We start from the raw sequence: 22,935 nt of genomic DNA on the forward strand, positions 1-22,935 counted from the left end.
ACCGAGGCCCCTCGAGGCCCAAGCCGTGCAAATCAATTACGCCTTTATTGGTAAGTCGAGAAAATAAGCCGCGCACCACCAGCAAAGCCGTGCAAATCGATTACGCCTTCATTGGTAAGTCGAGAAAATAAGCCACGCACCACCAGCAAAGCCGTGCAAATCGATTACGCCTTCATTGGTAAGTCGAGAAAATAAGTCACGCACCGCCAAGCCATGCGAATCGATTACGCCTTCATTGGTAAGTCGAGAAAATAAGCCACGCACCGACAAGACGTGCAAATCGATTACGCCTTCGTCGACAAATCGAGAAAATAAGACGCGCATCAACAAAACCGTGCGAATCTATTACGATAGTGTATCGAGAACATAAGACACGTAAAACGAAAGACAACCAAAGCCGTCCATCACGACGCACAAAAGTCGTCCCTTGTGACGTGAAAAAGGGTTATCCCTCGCAATGCACAAAAGCCTCCCTACGGCGCACTCACGAGCTCAAGAGTGTTCGTCCCGCTCGATCGGAAACTCGGGGGGCTAATGTTGTCGGCCCGTCGACTACCGACAGGGGAAAAGAAGTCAATACACGTCACGGTTCGAAGAACCACGTGGAAGCGAGGTGTTGTTGGATAGTCCGGACAAACGAGGTGGTGTTGTTCAATGCCACCTCCCGGCCGGCCAAGGCCCGTCCAATCGACCCCCGGCCGGCCAAGGCCCGTCCGGTCGACTCCCGGCCGGCCATGGCTTGTCCGGCCATTGGCCGGCACAAGGGATTGCCTCGGCCAATGGCCGGCCCAAGGGTTTTGCCTCGGCCATTGGCCGGCCCAAGGGCTTGCCTCGGCCAATGGCCGACCCAAGGCTTGCCTCAGCCATTGGCCGGCCCAAAGGCTTGCCTCGGCCAATGGCCGACCCAAGGCTTGCCTCGGCCAATGGCCGGCCCAAGGGCTTGCCTCGGCCATTGGCCGACCAAAGGCTTGCCTCGGCCATTGGCCGACCCAAAGGCTTGCCTCGGCCATTGGCCGACCCAAGGCTTGCCTCGGCCATTGGCCGGCCCAAGGGCTTGCCTCGGCCAAGGGGTTCCCCAAAACGCCCCTTGGTCGCCTATAAATGCAGGAGTCCATCCTCTCCCAAATGTAATCCATTTTTGAGTCCTGAAATGTTGTCGAACTCATACTTCACTCGTTTCGCTCATCTTTGGCCTCTCACCCTCTAAAACCTCTATACTCCACCTCAATCCCACTAATGTTGAGCGTCGGAGAGGTAAACAAAGGCACCCCCTCTGTTTTCCCTTCTTAGTTCACGGTTCTCTTTTCTTTTTCAGGTGTGCCGGCGAGCTCAGGGACCATTGACAGCTAAGGGAAGACTCGAGACATCGAGTCCCACACGCTCGAACCGAAGCGAGATCACTTTGTCCGGCCTTGGGTGTGACCGCTTTCGGTTCCTAAATAGTTGTCCGAAAACAAGACGAATATCTTCCGTCTCGCCGGTATTGTCAAGAGACTCGGAGGGCAAGGCACCCTCATCGACGACATCTTCAACGATCAAGACGCACTGGAGTACATCCCGTTGGGACCCGAGATTGAAGAGTCGGAGCAAGGCGCCGACGACAACCCCGAAGGAGGAGCACCTGAGCCCCTTCAAGAGGAAAGAAATGAGGACCCCGACCCATGCATTCGGGACATTGCCCACAACCACCTCGAAGGGGCACGAGGAGTTCGTGAACAACACCGACGTGAGGCTCGCTGAACAATGGTTGAGCCAAGGCCACGAAACCACCCGACCGCCTCACGGAGCTCTCGCTCCTTCACAGAGGAGCCACGTCCGTCCGTCTTTGATTGCCAAGACCACAGAGAGGACATGGCGGATAGCAGCGGTACTTGAAGGTTTGCTCCACCGAGATGCATCCACGACCCGAGACCTACGTCCCGCCATGACGAGGATCGAAGGCAACGACTCAACACCCGATGGGAGATTCCACAGAATCCATCCCCTCTCGAACCAGCAAACCCTCGAGCGGGAATGGGTCCAACCCTGGACGACCCAACTTCATCACACATCACACCTCTCGATCAAGCGTCTAACGAGAGAAGATGGACGACAAGACTTGCCCCCGCGGCAAACCCCACTAACAACACAGATGTGATGACCATCTTCCAAGAGTTGAGGGACAAAGTGCGTAGTATCAGAGCGGCCCAAACCTTGACGCCCAACGTCCGCAACATGATAGAAGACGTTGCATCACCATTCACCGCGAATATACTCGCAGAGGATTTCGCACGCGACTTCCTTCTGCCACACATCCTCCCTTACGATGGAAAGACCGACCCTCTGCCACATCCAGCAGTGCTAGATGTGGATGAAAATGGGGAGAAAATCTCCAGTAATCATGTGCCAAGCATTCTGCCTCACTCTGAGCGACCCTGCTTACCAATGGTTCCTCAAGCTAAGGCCCGGGTCCATTCGATCTTTCGAGGAGCGGCAACAGAACTTTCTCGCCCGCTTCAGCGGTTCTAGAGAGAGAAAACTGGGAAAAAGCCACCTCCGGACAGTCAGGCAAAGGAGAAGCGAATCTATGCTCGAATACTTGTCATGTTTCACTGAGGAATCAAACAAAGTTGACAAGTTTGAAGACGGCGATGCCATCTCGGCCATTCTCGATGGCCTCATACTCGGCGACTTCCTTAACTCATTGATCAAGAAAGAGCCAAAGACAATGACTGAGCCCACGGCCCGGGCCGGAAAATACATCACTCTGGAAGAATTTGTCTAGATCCGAAGGACAAGCGAACAAGGAAATCGCCGAAGGGAGGACAACGAGTCCGACGATTGGAAAGGGAAAAAGGCGCATAGAGACACCTCCGGACAACCCCATACCGACTCGAAGCGTCTGTTGGTGGAAAAATTTTGAGACCACTCGAACTTTACCCCGCTAAACGCCCCGCCTGAAAGGATCCTCGTGTTAGCTCGCGATAAGTTTACCGATCCCGCACCTCTAAAGAGCGATCCCGCTAAACGAGATCGGTCCAAGTATTACAAGTTTGACCAGTGTCACGGGCATGTGACCTCCGGATGCGACGATCTGAAGAGACAGATCGAGTCCTTAATCAGAGGAAGAGAACTAAAAGAGTTCATTCTCAAAATGGTCTACAACTCCGAAGCCTCGACGGGCCAACACGGCAAAGCAGTAGACAAGGGGAACAATGAGAACTGGGCTCAAAAGGCAAGAGCCCCTCTCAGCATTGTCACCTAAAAACCAGGAGCCGCCCAGGCAAGAGCGAGATCTACACCGACGATCAGACCCCATACGCTCTTCTTTTTTATCACCATCATTTGTGTCCCGCCACATGTAATCCCCGCGAAGGGAAACTTTTTGTAATCCACCCAGTGGAAAGACTTTTATCAATGAAAAACGACTCTGTTTATTGCCTCTAGCATGATTTCAGTCCCCGTGGCTCCAAAAATCCCAACCTCCGTGGTTTAGGGTTATTCGATCCTCGCGATCGAGTCGCTTAAAGCCCCCGTGGCTCCAAAAATCCCGACCCCCCGTGGTTCTGGGTTGCTCGATCCCCGCGATCGAGTCGCATAGCCCCCGTGGCTCCAAAAATCCCGACCTCCATGGTTTAGGGTCGCTCGATCCCCGCGATCGAATCGCTTAAGGCCCCCGTGGCTCCGAAAATTCCGACCCCCGTGGTTCAGGGTCGCTCAAAGCCCCCAAGGCTCCGAAAATCCCGACCCTCATAGTTTAGGGTCGCTCGATCCCCGCGATCGAGTCACTTAAAGCCCCCGTGGCTCTGAAAATCTGACCCTCGTAGTTCTGGATTGCTCGATCCCCGTGATCGAGTTGAACAGCCCCCGTGGCTCCAAAAATCCCAACCCCCGTGGTTCTGGGTCGCTCGATCCCCGCGATCGAGTCGCACAACCCTCGTGGTTCCAAATAACCCAACCTTCATGGTTCTGGGTCGCCCGTTCTCCGACTTCATATGGCTTGGGCAAAATCATCACCAAGTAGTGTAACACCTCGTACCCAAAACGCCGCGTGACGATCCAAAGATAGGCGAAACCCTTGCCCCAAGAGGTATGAGCGTGCTTAGCCTAAAACCGAGATCGTCCCCGACCGTAAGTGTTTAAGGTTGTTATGCTACTTAGAGTAAATTTCACCTAAATCTTAAGAAGATCGAGTAAGTTTCGGCCCCGAGAAACACAAAGGCCATAACTCCAACGATTCGGAGACAACTCAAACTTAGGTCCATCACGGTCCACACGAACAAGCCAAAAAGCTCAAAGTCAGACCACTCATGGTTCAGACAAGCATGGCTCCAAAGAGCTCAAAGTTAGACCATCACGGTCCAGACGAGCACGACCCCAAATGGCTGAAACCAGACTCCTCGTGGTCCAGACAAGCAAATAGATGGTCTCGATACAGATCAACCCAAAGGCAAAGAAATAGCCCCGACAAGACTACAAAGTTTCCCACACGACAAGTCGCACGCGAAACTGGGGGGTTAATATTATACCGTCATTTTTCTTATGGTAAAAACGACGCCTCAATTGCTAAAACGACCGCACAATGCAAAAAGAAGAACTCGGTCAAACGGGCCAAAAATATGTTTGACCAAAACCGAGGATCGGTAAACATGCTTGCAAGCTATTTCATGATGGCACTTGGCCAAGCGACAAGCGCCAAGCGTCAAGCATCAAGCGATAAGCGTCACGCACCAAGCGCCAAGCGCCAAGCGACAAGCGACAAGCGCCAAGCGCCAATATCCTATAAATAGCTCACTCACATTGCAAGAAGGTAAGTCATTCTCGACTCAGAATTCTCCTAACTCTGAATTCTCTTAACTCTCATTTCCTCTCTCTACCCTCTAGAAACGAGATGAGACCCCACACCTCTGCTAATGTTGAGTGTCGGCGCGTGCGTCCGGAGAAAACCATCCGCACCCCCTAGTTCATGTTTCTTGATTCTCAGGTTGAAGAACGCGAAGAACACGAAGAACGTGAAGAACACGAAGGCCGACTATTGACGAAGTGACGAGGAGCCGGAAACCACTTTCCGACGAGGCAAGGACGACGAGAATAGAAGAACTTCACCACACCTAATCTACGTGTAGTCATAGGGTCCGACCCTAGATCGAACCACGGACAGTTCTGAATGCTAATCCAAAAACGCGATTAACATTTTGATATAAAAAGAAATTAAAAAAAAAAAAAAAGAGTACACCAATAATTCTTACCTTGGTCACGTCATCATCAGTACACACATATTTGTTATATATTTTTTTTCTCTTTCCGGGTAAGAATGTGGACTCTTTTGAATTCTTATTTGATTTTTAAATGTATATTTTAAAAGTGGGCCCACTCTTCTTATTCTTCTTCTTCTTCCTTCTTCTTCTTCTTCTTCTTCTTCTTAACTCATATCTTTTCTTTTACACAGAGCTTCAAAGTTCAAACAGAAAAAATAAAAAATGCAAATTTTTGTACTAAACCAACTCAGCGGCCGACGTTGGATATGAACGCAACACACCGGAGAGGAACTCGCCTAAATTGTGTTGATTTTACACAGGTGTCGTCGAAATCTGAATGCCACCATGCCACATCGCCGATGTTGCGTCAAAATTTTGCGGCGAAACGAACCACATGCACATTTTACTCCGATACCTTCCGAATAGCGCAATTTCGCCGACAAAACGACGCAATTTCTCGACATTTTAAACCTTGATTAACTTTAATGAATAAGTATTGTAAAACAATAAACTATGAGTATACTTATAGAAGAAAAAAAATGTACTCATAAAACAAAAAAATAAATATATACTTATAGAATAAAAATATACTCAAATAACAAAAACTCAGGACAAAAAATAAATGTATACTTCTAAAACAAAAATAATTGTATACTCATAAAACAAAATATATTTTATACTCTAAGAACAAAAGTAATTGTATATTCATAGAACCAAAATAAATGTATACTGGATGAAAACCAAAGTACAAAAAATGTAGACTCGATAGTCAACTAGACAAAATTTGTATATTGGATGAAAGACAAATCAAAAACAAAAAATGTATATTGTAAACAAATGTATACTAGATGAAGAAGCCTATTATACAAAATTTCTATAATAGTTAAAGACATAACAAGAAAAAACTATACAATACAAATGATTACGACTAATAAAATTCAGCATAGACTTCGTATACAAATTGTGACGGCGTAGCAGACCAGGAAGGAGGTCAGGTTGATCGCCGTGGTATGTCCCGATGAGGCCTCACTTGAATATCACGGTAAGCCTGTCCGGCGCGTGCACCGGGACCACGTTCATCACCCATACCTTCTTTTTCGAAAGCGCTGCAGCAAAGCTGTGGAAAATACAACATTAAAATAAATTAAAAACATTTTATCCTTTAGAATTACGATGGTGACACTTTGGCCCATGTTTCTTTCTCGGCAAATTCTTCGCTAAATTTGCATTCTCTTTTGGCAATTTCTCACAAATTTCAATTTTAAACGTAAAATTTTCTAGTATCTCTCGAGCGTATGCGAATTAACAAAAAGAAAATGTCATTTTAAAATAACTTATGGGGCTAATGTATCGAAGAAACACAAGTTTAAGAAGTAATTTTACGCCAGTTTGTAAGGAAATGCCAAAAAGTACTAGTCCAGAGAAAACAGAAGATGGCCAAATAAATGTCACCATCGAAAAATAGCGTGAAGGCCTTGACTTGTTGAGTTCTTTTCATTGAGACTTACCCTCCATAGATGGGTTTCATGCCAATAACATTGCTGATGGCTGAGATACGACTTCTCGGTGATGGCTGACCAGTGCTTGGCGTCGGCGCTCACTTTGTTCTGACGCCAACTTCTTCCTTGCACAGAGGCGGAACTTTCTTCCTCCTCAACTCGTAGATGTCGGTCCAATCGGGCTTCTGACGAATTCTGACGCCAACTTCGCTGATGTCGTCGGTTTTATGCGCCAGAATATTCCAACAGACGGACGCTGTCAATTCAGTCATGGCTGCAAAGAATAAAATAAAATAAAATATCTTTAAGAAATTAAATGTTACAAAATCCCAGCTTCTTTGAAGAATGTAATACAGGGAGGAAAAAAAAGCCTTCATCGTCTTCAATGTTGTCGTGTTTGGTAGAGAGGATAAAGTATCCGTTGGGCCGTAAAATCCTATTCATGTCCAGAAGCCGAATCCCCCCTGAAAAAAGAAATTACGACCATAATATATAAATATGATAGAAATAAAAAAGCATAGGGAAAAAAGTGTGAAGAAACAAACTGTTGGAATGCCTATTGGCGTTGCAACGGCGCAGTGAACAGCAACGAAAGCTCTGCTGGGAAACAGAAGCCTCCTTTTTTTTCCGGGAGGGATTACAATCGTCGGAAAACCTCACTCGAGAGCCACTTGAGCGAGATCGACAAAGTCATCTTTGAACTTTGAAGTCCAAGGTCAAAGTCAACACATATTTTTCGAACAGAGAAGCTCCAAAACTCGAATCCGTGCACCCAATGTCGAGCACTACCCGGATATTCTTTCCCCACTCAATATCCAGTACTGTGTATCAAAATTATAACAATCAGTCCAAACAAGGATTCATAATTTCAGGTGTCAATGAAAGGAGAATCACCTAACCTCGGCGATTGAGTCAAGGTGGTGAAGAACGCCACCCTTGACTTTTGACCTGTTTTTCGGGGAAAGTCAAATACTCGCCGGAGTCCACGACCCAGCTACGCTTCTTCACAAAAGCTGCCAGTTTTGGATGCCCAACATTCATAAACAATATCTAAACACACCCCCCCCCCCCCCCCCCCCCCCCCCCCCCCCCAAAAAAAACTTTAAAAGAAATACTTAATTCACAAGAAAGCAATAGACTAATTAGTTATACCTTTTCTTTGCTGTCGGGCCACGGGATCGGAGCCTCGTAACCGTCGCGTGGGTGAGGAACGAGACACGTCAGCGAGCTCCGGGGACAGCTCCGCTCCATGTGGCGGTAGCTCTGAGCTCTCTTTCCCGAGACGGTCTCGAAGTCGATGCAAGGAATGTAATTGTGCTTGCTTTTGGCACTGCACAATCTCCGCTCGTACTTTGCTTTCAGATCAAACACCGGTCCTTTGATCTTCCCTTTCCTCTTCTCACTCTTCTTTGAGACAACAAAAGACATTAACACCACATTTACTCAGATTACAATTCTGATATAAAATCAAGATCTGCAAAACACCACATAAGTTGGACTAGAAGAAATTGGACAAAGTAACTTCTGAGAGGCTGTTTAAACCATTTTGAAGTCAAAAGACAAGTTAGTAAGAGAAAAGAAAAATATACAATGAACAAAACATAATCAATTCACACTTTCTATAAAAGCACCGTTAGGCATTCAAAGAAAACTCGAAAAAGGCCTTTAGTGTAAGCTGAATTAGCCACGACGAAAATGCCAAATCTTATCGAAATTCAATTAATGAAGGATTTGATTGTTGTGAAACAAAATGGGTCTTTTTGTTTTTTGACCTTAAAATTGATTTTTTTTTAATCAATAACTATTTCTTAATAAAATTTAAGAAAGTTATAATATCACATAAATACCCTTTTCTTTTGTAAGAAGTTAATAATATTTAAAGCTTGATAAAAAAACGAAAAACAAAAAAAAAAAAAACGCAGCCCTATTTCCCAAGCTCCAACGTCGTCGTCGTCGTCGCCGTCGCCATCTCCGGTGACCTTTACCGTCAACTTCTTCAGCAACCGCCATCATAATCGATTTCGACGACCTCCGCCGCCAACATCTCCGATAAGAAATTTATGGTAATGTTAAAGATGTTTACGGATACCCGATGCTTACACTACAAAATATTTAAAATAGTAACATTACTCTCTAAATCCATAATCAATAATAAATTAGAAATTATGAAAATTTTCAAGTTTTCATGATTTTCGCGATTCCTAAGTTATGAACACGAACAGTAGTCAACTGGTCCAACTGGGTCGACTGGAGCTAGTTCAGTTGGGCCAATCGGACCGGTCGGGCCAGTTGGACCAGTTGAATTTATATTATGAATCTAATGTTATTTTTTTTATATGATGCAATTCCTCTTTTATAACTCGTTCCATTTTCATAGGTACGATGGTTGAGGTTATTATTTATTTTTTATTCGACGGAGAGTGGAAAAAGAAAGATGAAGGCTCATATGAATGGTTCTCAAAGAATGAAGATATGAAGAGCATATTACTAGACGATGAAAAGTGTGCGACAATTTCATATCTACTCGATAGGGTATCCGAAAGACTTCATATTAATAAAGAAGTTACGGACTTGTTATTGAGTTACAAGTGTCCAATGTCAGAAAAGATAGCGCCTAAATTTATTTTGGATGACATTGATGTCAAATGTTATCTTGTTGATCGACGTGGCATGTCCCAATGCAAAATGATGCTGCATGTTGAGCTAATTACGAAAGACCAAGACAAAGGTTAGACAAAATATCATACTTATAAGTCGTGTATTCACTTTAAATACGATACTCACACTCATACTCATTCTCGTGAACTTGCAGGTTGCAATCAAAATGAAGATATAATTCGAGATGAACATTTTGATGTTGACATAGAGCCCTTGAGCCCTTACAGCGCTGCCTCTACACCAAGTTGTGCGCATGACCCTATTTCATCTCCGGATCAACAAGATGTGTTTCAAGCTGAGGATATTCTTCTTGATGAACATGAGAATAGTCGCGATGATCATTGTGAGACGTTAGAAATTGAAGAAAATTGTTCATCTTTTACCTTCGAAGATGGTATGGATATTTCAATGGGTCAAGAATTCGTGAGCAAAAATGAGGTAAAAAATTTGGTGCTCAATGCGTCGTTGAAAGCTTGTTTTGATTATCGTATAGTCAAGTCGACACCGGAGCTTTACGTGGTAAAGTGTATAGTTTCAAATTGCAAATGGTCATTGCGAGCAGCAAAAGTAAAAGGTTCAAGTCGTTTCTCCCGATGATGTAGAAGTTATAAGTGTATCACCTCCAGATTATAAGAGAAAGCGCGGAAGAATCCAACAAACAAGATTTCCATCCGTTGGAGAGCGACGAGGACGTAAACTCATTCGTGCACGCCAAGCTAAATTCACCGACGAGAGTGTGTAGAATGATCCATTTCTTTATTTGAAATATTTTTCGTTGTTATTTTTGCTGTTATTAGAGTATTATTTTATTTTGAATTTGATGAACCTGGAACTTGGGAAAAAATTGGTCAATTTTTTGTTGTTATTTTTAACAGGTTCAACTGGTCCAACTGACTATCCAACTGGTCAGACCGATCCTACTGTTGTGTTTTACCATGTCAAACTGGTCCTACTGACTATCCAACTGGTCAGACTGATCCTACTATTGTGCTTTACCATGTCAAACTGGTCCTACTGATGTGTTTTACCATCTCCAATCGGTCCGACTGGTCATACCAGTCTGACTAGTCCAAATTATGTTATTTTCCATACTCGACTGGTCAGACCGGTCATACTGTTGTGTTTTACCATGTCAAACTGGTCCTACTAATGTGATTTACCTTGTCCAACCGGTCCGACTGGTCATACTAGTCTGACTAGTCCATGCAAATTATGTTATTTGCCATATCCGACTGGTCAGACCAGTCCTACTGTTGTGCTTTACCATGTCAAACTGGTCCTACTGATGTGCTTTACCATGTCCAACCGGTCTGATTGGTCCAACTAGTCTGACTAGTCCAAATTATGTTATTTGTCATATCCGACTGGTCAAACCGGTCCTACTCGTGAACTTTGTCATGTCCAACTGGTTACACTAGTTCGATTTATGTTATCAACTTAATAAAATACTTGATTCATACATTGGATAATTATTTAGAGTTCTTAAAAAAATAAAACTTAGCACAATAAAAATTATAAAAAAATGCACTAATAATGCAATTAATAGGAATGACATTCTTCTTAGTCAAATGACAAGATCCACTAACAATAATGATGATAATACTAATCAAATTTAGGATATACAAAACTTTAGAATATATTTATACAATATTAATAGTATGTTTATCTTCAATATGTTATTCTCATATGAATATTGAATTTATATAGTATTCAACTATTTCATATAATTTATTAATATGATTGACTAGTCATACTTGTTTATATAGTATTCAACGAGCCTAAGTCAAATATGTAAACATCCAAATGGTTCTACAAGTATTGTTAACATGTTCGACTCGTCCTACTAAGTAAAATTTGTAAACATCCAAATGGTTCTAAGTCTAATATATCCAACCGGTTCTACTGCTATCGTTATGTCACGCCCCGAGAACCGAGACGTGAACTAAGCGAAGATAAGCGATATTAAACATACTTTATTAAACACTAAACGAGTAACTAAACATCCCACAGTGTATACTCAGTCATTCGCTTTACAGATCCAAAGATAAACAAAACATAATGCAGAAAATATAACAAACTTTGATAAACCAAAAGCTTATATACAGACCTGCTAGATAACGAAACTAAAAACTTCAAAAACTTGACGACGTAAAACTCCGAGGTCGTCCTAACCCTTCTTCTCGTTCCCTGATTATAAAAAAAAATTGAAGAAATAGGGATGAGCCTGAGGCCCAGTAGGTGCTATAATAATGGTTTGATTTTAAAAAAAGATTTTCGAAAATAATACTTAGCTTTATAATATTACTATTCTTGTCACGTGTAAATCACCATACACGTACAAGTATACCTTGCAGAAATGTAAATTGCAGAAATGTAAATGACAGAAATTTAAATGTGTCCCTAGATACTTCTAAAACGTGTACTATCTCCTGAGCCGCCTGCCAACTTAACCCGTGGCAGTCCTCTGATCAGAGCAAGGTGCACTCTCCGCACCGTATACATGTGTGTGTGAAACCGGCTTGTCCAGGATATACGAAACATTTCCTTTCGTAAATACGGGATATATGTATAATATCGAAAATATTCTCAACTTCATAATCGGATATACCGAATTGAAGTTCCGCCACATTTTCTAAAAACGGTTCTAGGTTACGTGGCACGTTCACAAACATTTTCATTTCGAAAATAATATATACTTAAGGCCAAACCATAAAATCAGGAGAGAAGGGTTATAATAACCTACCTCAAGAGTAAGCGTCTATATCGCTCTTCCACGAGACGTCCGCTCGTCCTGTGAACTTGAACGTTCACTAATATCGAGAATCCAGACGTTCACTTACTTCGTGAACCTCTAAACGACTTTCAATCTTGAGTCCTATCACGGTAAATCAAACCGATCCTGAATCAGAATCCTATGAATAATTCACGATACTCAAACTCAAACGTACGATTTAATAATCGTAAAACCCAAAGACATTTCTAACTATAAAGTCCAAAATTCGCATTTCTTGAACGAGTCTAATTTCATTTCCATAATGAAATCTGAAAATAATTCTAGCGAAACAAGTATCATTCTTTTCTTTTCCAAATTCAAAACCGTCAATAACTTATCTCAAGTATATCGAATCATTAATCACCAAAAACCAGAATCTCAAATCAACATCACACGGTCAAACAAACTCACGGCCAAACAAACTCATGGCCAAGCAAGAAAACCAAAACCAAATGTTCAAAATCAAAAATCCATAACAATTCGTCCAATTATCCAAACACAATCCATCTTAAACTCAGTTTTGTAACACAAATTCAGTCCAAAATCATCAAATCACATCCAGAATATCGAAACCCCCAATTCAGATTTATACAAACCCTAAACTTCTAATTTTTCGTCCAAAATCCAAAATTTCATCAAGAAACATGCTCAAACTCTCCAATCCGAGTAACAATCATCACTAATCCATCATAAACAAGAGCAATGACAAGTTGATTTCACAAAAAAACTCGTTGAAATTGAAAACCCCCAATTCAATGAGCAGATCCTAAACTTTTCCAAAACCAATACGGGAAAGAACGATTCCTTACCTTTCCTCGAGAAATTCGACTTCCTTGATGCTATTCCCTTCTTTTCCCGGTGTTTCTCTTCCGGTCGGCGGCGGTGTGAGCTCGCGGCGTTCTTCTCTCGGCCACGGCGGGCGCGCGCGGTGATGGCTCGGTGGCTTGACGGCGCGCGAAGACTAAAGAAGAAGAGAGGAAGGTGAAGAAGATGACGGTGGTGGTGAGGATTGTGGCGGTGACGATGATGTCCTTGATGTCGGTTTTGTTGTTTTTTTTTCTCTGTTTCTTTTTGCAGGTAACGCACGAGAGAAGGAAAGGCAAGAAGAAGAAAAGAATAGAAGAAGAAGAAGAAAGAAAAGAAAAGAAGAGTGTAGAGAATTCTTCGAATTTTGCAATTAAATTCTTCCTAATTCCACCGCTATCAAATTGACCCCGACTCAAGCTTTTTATTTCAATTAACTCCAGAAAACATGACAATTACGTCCTTGTCACAAAACTTTGTGACTTCAACCATAACCGATCGAACCTTTAATTAAAAGCTTCAAAACTAAGAAAATTCTCATTCGTTCTCAAATAACTCAAATATACTCAAGGTTTCTCGGAAATAATTCTCGTCCTTAAGAATTTATTTTCTTAAATTAAATTCCGGAATATCTCATCGGAAAATAATTTATCATTCACGACAAACTCGATAATTCCTTTATTTTATTCCGAGATTTCTCCTTACCTTTATATATTTCAAATCCAAAATACTGGAAATACTACTTAGAAAATTAATTTACATAATTTTCCCGTCCTTGGATTAACTTAATTTACAAAATTAATCTTAAAACTTCGAGTCGCTACACGTTAGCATGTTCGACTGGTCTAAATGTTTATAATTCTTAAATACCCGACTGGTCCTACTGCTATAGTTAGCAGGTCCAACTGGTCCAACTGTTTATAATTTATAAAATATCAAATCCTCTCAAGTGTGATATAACATGTCCAACCAGTCCTACTGCTACTTCCAACTTAATATAATTTATAGATATTCAATGAGCCTAAGTCAAATATGTAAACATCCAAATGGTCCTACAAGTATTGTTAACATGTTCTACTCGTCCAAATGATTATAATTTTTAAATGCCCGACTGGTCCTACTGTTATAGTTAACAGGTCCAACTGTTTATAATTTATAAAATATTAAATCCTCTCAAGTGTTATATAACATGTCCAACCAGTCCTACTGCTACTTCCAACTGATCTAACTAATGGTCCTAAGTAAAATATGTAAAAATCCAAATGGTCCTACAAGTATTGTTAACATGTTCGACTCGTCCTACTAAGTAAAATTTGTAAACATCCAAATGGTTCTAAGTCTAATATATCTAAGTCTAAAATTCAAGCAAGTTAAATTCGAGTACAATTAAAATAATCACATAGCATAATTATGGTAGCCAATCATCGTGATAGATCTCGATTGCCATCTTCTTCCGATAGGTAGCCATCATTGAATCATCAATCGCGTGAAACTCAAGTCCTTGCATATCAAACTCGATGTACTTGATAGCATATATACCATAATCTCCGCTGTTTAAAAGCAATACTTATGTAAAACATGAAAAAAAAAAAAAAAAAAAAAAAAAAAAAAAAAAATTATCAACAAACATTTAAATGAAAAGTTACTTACGAAGAACATTGTGGAATGTTACGTGGCCGTCTGTATTGCGTAGTCTCGTTGTACTCGCTAATATGGTTGAAGTATCCAGATTCTCGAAGCAACAATGGAATCATCTTCTGAAATTGTACCATATGATCATCCATTTTCTTTTCAGAATTCAATGCGAAGTTACAATCATAAACAACCAATTCTAGATTAATCAAATCCACTTTAATCGTAATCCAATGGTTGTCCCCGATGTTCGATATGAAGTAGAGTGCATTTGCACCTTTCCACGATTTTTCCATTTTTGGACTTTTCCCATTAACATATGCCATCAATGCAACATCTATGATCTCTCGATTCTTCTCATTGTAGTTTCCGCGTAGTAGTTGCCAAAAGACTTCATCTAAAACAACAACATCTTGCTTAATCAAGTCAGGATACTTGTGTTGTCTCTTCCTGGTATCGTACATAGCCTCATCCAAGTGCTACAAAGAGAGCATTGAAACATAAATAATATGTATTAATATAAATAACATGCAAGTTGTAATGACGCAAGTAAAAAATTACCTCACTGTGAAGCCAAGTATTCGGTTTCATGATCTTCTCGAAAAATTCCCAATTTCGCACCCGAAGCCCGCAATGATGATCAATATTCTTATAAACATTGAAATATTCAAGAAATGAGGATTCCATGTCTTTGGAAACACGCAATGGATCGAAGTGAGGCAACGAGCCTTTCAAAATCTTCATCTTCTTCCTGCGCGGCTCTGTAAATGGAGTTCTTATATATTTTGATTTCTTTTGTACTCTCATCGACTTCCTTGGTTGAACACAATTAACGTCAACGATATCCATCTGAGTATGACTCTATTCATTGCTTGAGCAAGCTGGAGTAGAATAATACAAATCAACACAAGTTGGAGTAGAGTCACTACTTTGATCATTAATTTGACCATTTTCCCCGTTCAAGTCACCAATTCCGGGAACTTGATCATCACATTCCTCGTTTCCACCAAATTGTTTCCATGTGCGTTACTACCAACTTTGGGAGAATCATGCTGCATGCCTTGGCTTTTGTGACCATTTTCGCCGTACAAGTCAATATCACCAATTTCGGGGACTTGATCAACACTTTCCTTGTTTCCACCCAAATTGTTTCCATGTGCATTACTACCAAATCCGCGCGAATCGGAATGCTCCATGCCTTGGCTTTTGATAAGATCCATCAATGCATCTACCTTTGCTTCTAATCAAGAAAAGTCATCTTTGTTCTTCGTCATAACTTCTACATGACGACACATGTTCTCCACCCTTAATTCTTCTACTTTCTTATCAACATAAGCCATAAGCTCACGCAAGAAGTGTGATTCTTCCAATCGAGGTCTAGCAGTCGATGAAGTTGGTGGATCACTGTGGCTTTCATTTGCGTCGATGACATTACGTGGCTCATTGCGTCTTTCCTCTGCCAATAAAAATGTTTTCCGACCTTTAACATCATCGTGCATGATATCTTCCCAATACACTTTCGCTCCGCCTTCTAGTATTGAAATCCATTGATCAACTATGGAATCTATTTCATCTTGAAATGGAGTGAATCCCTCCATGTATTCAGCCCGCTCCTCCTCTGACGTCGGGCTCAATAAACTCTTTATATCCTGAAAATCAATTAATTCGTAAAAATCTATTTTTTTTTCAACAACAATCAAGTTATTCACTCAAAACATTGAAGACTTAGACAAACCTTTGATTCACCAAGTGCTTCAAAAATAGAAGATAGTTGAGGGGGCTGTTTCTTTTTAAATTTTGTTTCCCATCGACAGATTCTTGGCAATCATCACTCGCATCGATTCTACGATCGACAATGTGTGGTAAAAACTTTGATACGCACTCAAACGGTAGCAACTGCACATAAATGTCAAGTAAATAAAAAAAAATTTAGACAATTGCTATATTTGACAATTAATTAATATTTACCATCTAAACAAACAAAACTTACCATCACAGGTAGAACAAACCCACAAAACTCCATGTAGCACAATCTGCCCCTTTGTCATGAACAAGTGATGACCTATTCACTATATCAGATTTTCTAATATTCATCATGAGATAATCGAAAGAATTTCTTCCCCAAGGGAAGTTGCGGTACGCCTCCAAGTCATCAACGATTCTCAACTCCACATCTCCTACATGAGTGGTATTCTTATCTCGGTGAAGCAATACCGAGGACAAAAAAAAATATCACCGCCATCTTCAGTTTACTCGTTTTCCTTTTTCATTGAGAATAATGTTTATTTTACTTCTCTTTTGACTTCCTTGACAATCGATCTTCATTCGCAACAGCCTGTCTTTGATATCCACCAAACCGACATTCTTCATACCTGGAAAGTAAAATTCTCTAAAGGCTCCGCTTCCAAAATCTTTCCAACCATCGTGATAATCTGAACATTTCAAGCCGGATATTAAAGCGTACTCCACCAAAGAGAATCGGATAGGTATGTCTTTTACGACAAACCAACTTTCATGTTCTTTTTTTGTTTCCACCTCTCGACATAACATCATCCACATCGCCGCCAAATTGGTTTCCAAATGATTTGGGACATCGAACAAGTGGCCGAATTGAGAATTCTTAAACCATTGCAAACCTTCTGGATAGTCTTTCAACACTTCTGTTAGGAAATCCACAATTTCGGCCAATAGACATTTTACTCCAATTTTACATTTGAAGTTTCTTCTATCGACATCCAATTTGAATATTGGACGAGCGGCATCCGGAACCTGTAATTTATATACTTTTATTTGAGTATTTATTCATATCATATCAAGCAAGGAAAAAGTATAAAAAAAAGTCGTACCTGCTCGACATTATTATGTAAATTTGGTGGCGTTGAACCTATTGTTCCCGAGTCATCTTCAAATTCTGGTATCGACATATTTTTTTTTTGTGATCTACATTCAAATAGATGAAATTTCAATGCTTATGAGATTTAAATAAAGAGAGAAAAAAATATAAAACTAGAGCGGCTTAAAAGAAGGTCACCAGCTTAAAAAATCCTTGTTGCTCACAGTGCTATTTAGTATTTACTTAAAAGAACCCCCAAATTTTCTATCGATTTCAGTCAGAGTTGTTACGACAAAGATACACGGGAACTTTTGGTTATTCGATCTCCGATCTTTCCATTCGAGACTCCTTAAAAAAAAGGCTCTGAAAGCTCATTAAGAAATTCTCCCCGGAAAATTGCTTCGCGAACATATACGGAACCGAGAAAACGTAGAACAAGATAAATGGTGAATCTAAGATCTTGTGAATCTAAAATAATTCGTGTACAGCAAAAACAAAACAAAAAATTGCATCGTTCTTGTTAAACAACGTTTAGGAAGCATTGTCATTTAAAAAACGTGATTATAGAATCAAAGAAATGACTAATTGGATGAAATACTAGTAGACTGTGTTACAAAATAGCTTCTTTTGATTTTTAACGTAATATTTAGCAAAGGAAATTTTGAATCTACTCTCTCTCTAAATCGGTCACTAGAACTAGTTTACTACAACAGATCTTACCGCGCACCATTTTTCTATAATCAGACCAATCAAACCCCAAACAACACTCAAACATACTCAATTACCAAGAACACTCAGCCAATCAAGCAATCGCTAATCAAGAAAATCAACAGCTTAATACGACAATACATAATAGAGACGCGTATACAAGATATAGATATACCTGCGGAGTTGAAGAGTGGAAGCGGCGGAGGGAGATTGGGTGGCGAAGTGAGGAAGAGGTCTCGGAGGGCGGCGTTGAGCGGCGGGAGCGGAGGAGGACGAGCCTCAAACGACTTGAGAAGCTTTCGGACTTTGAGGTTCAAAGCGGCGTAGTGACAGCGATCGCCGTCGAACGTGCGCTCGGAGCAGATCACGCCGGACTCGAGAAGAAGCCTCGCGGCGTCGAGATGGCCGGCGAGGCAGCCGTAGTAGAGCGCCGCCAAATCCCACCGGTCACGCGCATTCACGTCCACGTTGGCTTCTTCCACCGAGAGCGGCTTATGTGGTTTCAGATTTGGGAGGGTTTTGGGGGGATGGGTTTCAGCCTGTCTTTTGGGGGTTTGGTTCTTGGAGGTCTTCTTGGTGGTGTGTTCCCTGCGGCCACAAGGGAGGATTTGGGAGGGTTTTGGGGCAACCTGTGATGGGTTTGGTTCGTTACCCTCATTCAAATGGGATGGGTTTTAAGAGGCTATTTTCGTAAATTCGAAAAAATAAATAAGAAAAATAAATATAAAAATATTAAGCAAACATAAGAGGTTATTAATTAAAAGCTTACCCTTCTGAAGGTCACCAGCTTAAAAAATCCAAACAAAATAAAGATCTCGAAATGATATCTTCCAAACAATTAAACCGTTCAAATATCTCGGACAAAAATTCAATGAAATATTTTAAAAATAATTAACGCTTCAATGAATCGATCTAGGGTTTGAGAAAATAATCGATCTAGGGTTTGGTGATTCAATGAATCGATCTAGGGTTTGAGAAAATAATTAACGCTTCGGTAAGCGGCGGAATTTTAAAAATTTTCTTTTACTAGTAAAACAGTTTTTACTAACCTAGACAAGTGCAAGTACATGTAATTAAAACCAATATGAGCTAGAAGTTTACTAACCTTTCTTGAAGCTTGAACTTTGAAGAAGCTTTTGGAAAGTTCGCAACGGTCGTCTCCCCTCGCAGCACGTCTCTCTTTCTTTCCTCGGCACCTCGAGCAACCACGAAAGTTTCTATCACTAAATCACTCGAAAAGAAGGAATCAGTGAGTGGGCACTTTTAAACGCTACGACTTAAGAACGAGTCTCGAAGTCGCAGAGCTAAACACTAGGTCGAGTGAGGACCTAGGTGCCAAGACAAGAAAATATCGAAAATAAACTAGAGAGAGAGAGAGGATTTTCGGCCAAGTTCTAGAGAGAGAGGATTTTCGGCCAAGTTCTAGAGAGAGAGTCTCTCAAATCTCTTAAACTTGGATGAATGAAATGTGAGGAATGAGGCTCCTATTTATAGGAGGAGGATTACCTTCAAAAGGTAGTTTCCTCTTTTCCTCTTAGTTGGCCGAAAATGCACTTTCCTTCTTAAGGAAATTTGTTTCCCCTTTTTCTTTTGGCAAGTATCTTCATACATCAATGCACAAAATAAACTCTCTTTCCCACTATGGCATGAACGAAATTCAGCCTTATTTTCCTTGGGTTGGACGAAATTTGAGCTTCTAGAAGGAGCTTCTAGATGTTTCTTCATTTGTTCATGACAACATAAGAAAAGCCCATTAAGAATTTTCAAGTAAAATTCTATGAAATGAAATTAATCCTCAAGGCCCAATTACACTAATATGGCTGAGTAACATTTATTTCATTTGTCATCATATGACAATGTCAAAAAAAAAAATTATTGACATTCTTTTCGTCCTATGTCCAAAAAGACAAAAATACTCTTTTGACAATTTTCGTAAAACTGTCTCGTTCTTGTTTTGACTTAGCTTCCAGTTTAACTATTCCTATCGATGTGATTCGTGACAGTGACCTCATGGACCCAAATGAACAAAGCTTGAGCTAAACACTTGGACTCAAAAGTTCACAAACCTTTTCCAAGTTTAGCTTAATGCCAACTGACTCCACTAAAGAGCTGACACTGAAAATCTCTCGGTTCAAATGAATTTGTTTTCTACTCAAGAATTCGACCTAATTATGATGAGCGGATCCACTGAATATTATCTATGCTTACCCTTCATGAATGTCATCAGCTAGTCGGGATTTACTAAATTACCATTTTACCCTTCTAGCTGTTATTTCCTCAACTCCTTTGTCGCTTGTGAATAAGTTAGAAACAATGTATTGACGAGGAGCTAACAAGTCACATTGTTTCATCCAAAAGAGTCAGGACTCAATTTGGACACTGGCCAGTTCATTTATTCACACTCCAAGGAACAAAGCATGAGGTGACATACATTGCATTTCAGCAATCTTGTACATGAATTCCATATCTATGAGAACTTCACAAAGTTACTCATGACAGACTCACAACTTAGTACTTCACCAATAGGCCTTGTTCGGAATCACATAGTGAGTCCGAACTTTGACTTTCTCAAATGAGAATACTAAGGTGTGAAATGGCATGTCTCATTTCAGGATTAAGGTAAGCATGATGCAATTCATACATAGTGACTTCGAGACATAAGAGGTTAAATGGTTTGTTCTTATATTGTCTCTAGAAGTGCACTGGTCAATTCAGTACCTTCGGAAGATACCTAGAAGAACTATAGAGTCCCCAACTCTCAATGCCTCATAACCAGACATCATAGATTCTTCTAACAATCATACTGAGGTCAATAGTCCTTTGACCCTAAGATTGCGAATATATCGTTTTAAGCAAACTATGAAGAGTTTGTTCATGCAAATCTACATTTGTCTCCTCGTAAGTTGTTAAGTTTGTTTATGGACTAAAAGACTAAGGTTTTATCATAAAGCTTCAAACAAAGAAAGAATGAATGAACGTTTCAACTTTATTAATAATGAATAAGCAATTACAAGCAAGAGTCTTCGTAAGACTATATGACATCAAATGTACATAAATAGATACTACTACTCTTCTTATGGGCACCATTGACAACAAACTCCCACTTGACTCAAAGAAGATGTGAGTAGTCCTACATGCCTAATCCCTCACGATGTTGGTCGAAGACCTTGTTCGCTAGGGCCTTGGTGAATGGATCTGCCAGAGATCTACTTCACCTCCACGTCTCCGCGCTGCGCGATCTCTCGAATCAAATGGTATTTCCTCTCTATATGCTTAGAGCGCTTATGGCTTCGAGGTTCCTTTGAGTTAGCGACAGCCCCACTATTATCACAATAAAGGGTCATGGGCTCGTCGACGTTTGGAACAACTTCCAAATACTTAAGGAATTTTCTAAGCCATACAGCCTCTTTGGATGCTCCACAAGCAGCCACATATTCTGCTTCCATTGTGGAGTCAGCAATGCAAGATTGCTTAATACTTCTCCACACAACAGCTCCACCATTTAGGATGAACACAGATCCCGAAGTGGATTTCCTGGAATCCTTATCCGCTTGAAAATTGGAGTCGGTATATCCCGTCATAGTCAGGTCAGTACCTGAGTATGTAAGCATCAAGTTCCTAGTTCTTCGAAGATACTTAAGAACATGCTTAACAGCAATCCAGTGCTCGGGTCCAGGGTTGGATTGGAAACGGCTAACTACGCCAACGGCGAAACATATATCAGGTCTAGTGCAAAGCATAGCATACATGAGGCTTCCTACGGCAGAGGCGTAAGGAATTTTCCTCATGTCTTCAATCTCTTATGCAGTCTCGGGAGACTGGTCCTTAGAGAGTGAAACTCCATGCCTAAAGGGTGTTTGGCCCTTCTTAGAGTCTTGCATCGAGAAGCGATCCATTACCTTATCAATATAAGATGCTTGAGAGAGCGACAGGGTCCGGTTTTTCCTATCTCGAAAGATTTGGATCCCCAGAATGTACGCAGCTTCTCCTAGATCCTTCATATCGAATTGCTTTGCCAGCCAGACCTTAACCTCAGATAACTTACCCACGTCATTACCAATGAGTAGTATATCATCGACATATAGTACCAGAAACACAACTTTGCCTTCGTGTATTAACTTGTAAACACAAGGCTCATCTATTGACTGTTCAAAGCCGAAGCTCTTTACAGTTTCATCGAATCTAATATTCCATGACCTAGATGCTTGCTTTAGTCCATAAATGGATTTAAGCAACTCACAAACCTTGGTCTCTTGACCTTTATCCACGAAACCGTCTGGTTGAGCCATGTAAATGCGCTCGTCAAGATTGCCATTCAGAAAGGCTGTCTTGACATCCATTTGCCAGATCTCATAGTCGAGAGCTGCAGCTATGGATAGGAGTATGCGGATGGATTTAAGCATCGCGACTGGCGAGAAGGTTTCTTCATAGTCAATCTCTTCTTGTTGGGTATAACCCTTCGCCACAAGTCGTGCTTTGAACGTCTCGACGTTCCCATCAGGACCCATTTTCTTCTTGTATATCCACTTACACCCCACAGGTTTAATCCCTTCAGGAAGGTCTACAAGTTTCCAGACTTTGTTGACATACATCGAGTGCATTTCAACTTTCATGGCGTCAAGCCAAAGGTTTGATTCAGAACAAGCCATCGCTTGGCTATAGGAAACAGGGTCATCCATGTCGGAGACGGCTACAAGAGAGTCTCCATAAGACATGTACCTGTCAGGCTGTTGAACAGCCCTCCCACTACGTCGAAGTACTACTTGACGAGATTCTGATGAGTTAGGTTGT

At 41.2% G+C, this 22,935-nt stretch overlaps 2 protein-coding genes and 1 pseudogene across 3 annotated transcripts; 1 reads left to right on the forward strand and 2 right to left on the reverse strand.

The window, feature by feature from the left end:
• Positions 1 to 2,356: 2,356 nt before the first annotated feature.
• On the forward strand, positions 2,357 to 2,764 carry LOC149390004 (uncharacterized). Its single transcript, XM_089622793.1, has one exon. It carries the CDS (start codon positions 2,357 to 2,359, stop codon positions 2,762 to 2,764), a length of 408 nt encoding a protein of 135 aa, XP_089478919.1.
• Positions 2,765 to 5,994: 3,230 nt separating this feature from the next.
• On the reverse strand, positions 5,995 to 8,418 carry LOC149390005 (putative methyltransferase PMT28; annotated as a pseudogene). Its single transcript, XR_016301038.1, has 6 exons — positions 7,889 to 8,418; positions 7,636 to 7,786; positions 7,282 to 7,561; positions 7,108 to 7,200; positions 6,746 to 7,010; positions 5,995 to 6,354 (listed from the first exon to the last, which is right to left on the reverse strand). The product of XR_016301038.1 is annotated as a putative methyltransferase PMT28 (transcript).
• A 5,803-nt stretch (positions 8,419 to 14,221) lies between these two features.
• Positions 14,222 to 15,757, reverse strand: LOC149390006 (uncharacterized). Its single transcript, XM_089624108.1, has 2 exons — positions 15,165 to 15,757; positions 14,222 to 15,082 (listed from the first exon to the last, which is right to left on the reverse strand). Exons 1-2 carry the CDS (start codon positions 15,450 to 15,452, stop codon positions 14,618 to 14,620), a joined length of 753 nt encoding a protein of 250 aa, XP_089480234.1. The 5' UTR covers positions 15,453 to 15,757; the 3' UTR covers positions 14,222 to 14,617.
• Between the last annotated feature and the right edge of the window lie 7,178 nt (positions 15,758 to 22,935).

The sequence above is a fragment of the Urtica dioica genome, chromosome 8 (genome assembly GCF_054948205.1).
Source record: "Urtica dioica subsp. dioica isolate 48M chromosome 8, U.dioica_male_clone48M_v1_H2, whole genome shotgun sequence".
Classification (NCBI taxonomy): Eukaryota; Viridiplantae; Streptophyta; class Magnoliopsida; order Rosales; family Urticaceae; genus Urtica; species Urtica dioica.

What these genes read in the sequence shown, in the direction of transcription:
- LOC149390004 (XM_089622793.1), top strand. Translation starts at nt 2,357, where the DNA reads ATGGGGAGAAAATCTCCAGTAATCATGTGCCAAGCATTCTGCCTCACT.
- LOC149390006 (XM_089624108.1), bottom strand. Translation starts at nt 15,452, where the DNA reads ATGGATATCGTTGACGTTAATTGTGTTCAACCAAGGAAGTCGATGAGA. An exon ending in ATACTTGGCTTCACAGTGAG is followed by an intron (nt 15,083 to 15,164) that starts GTAATTTTTTAC and finishes CTCTCTTTGTAG; the next exon opens with CACTTGGATGAGGCTATGTA.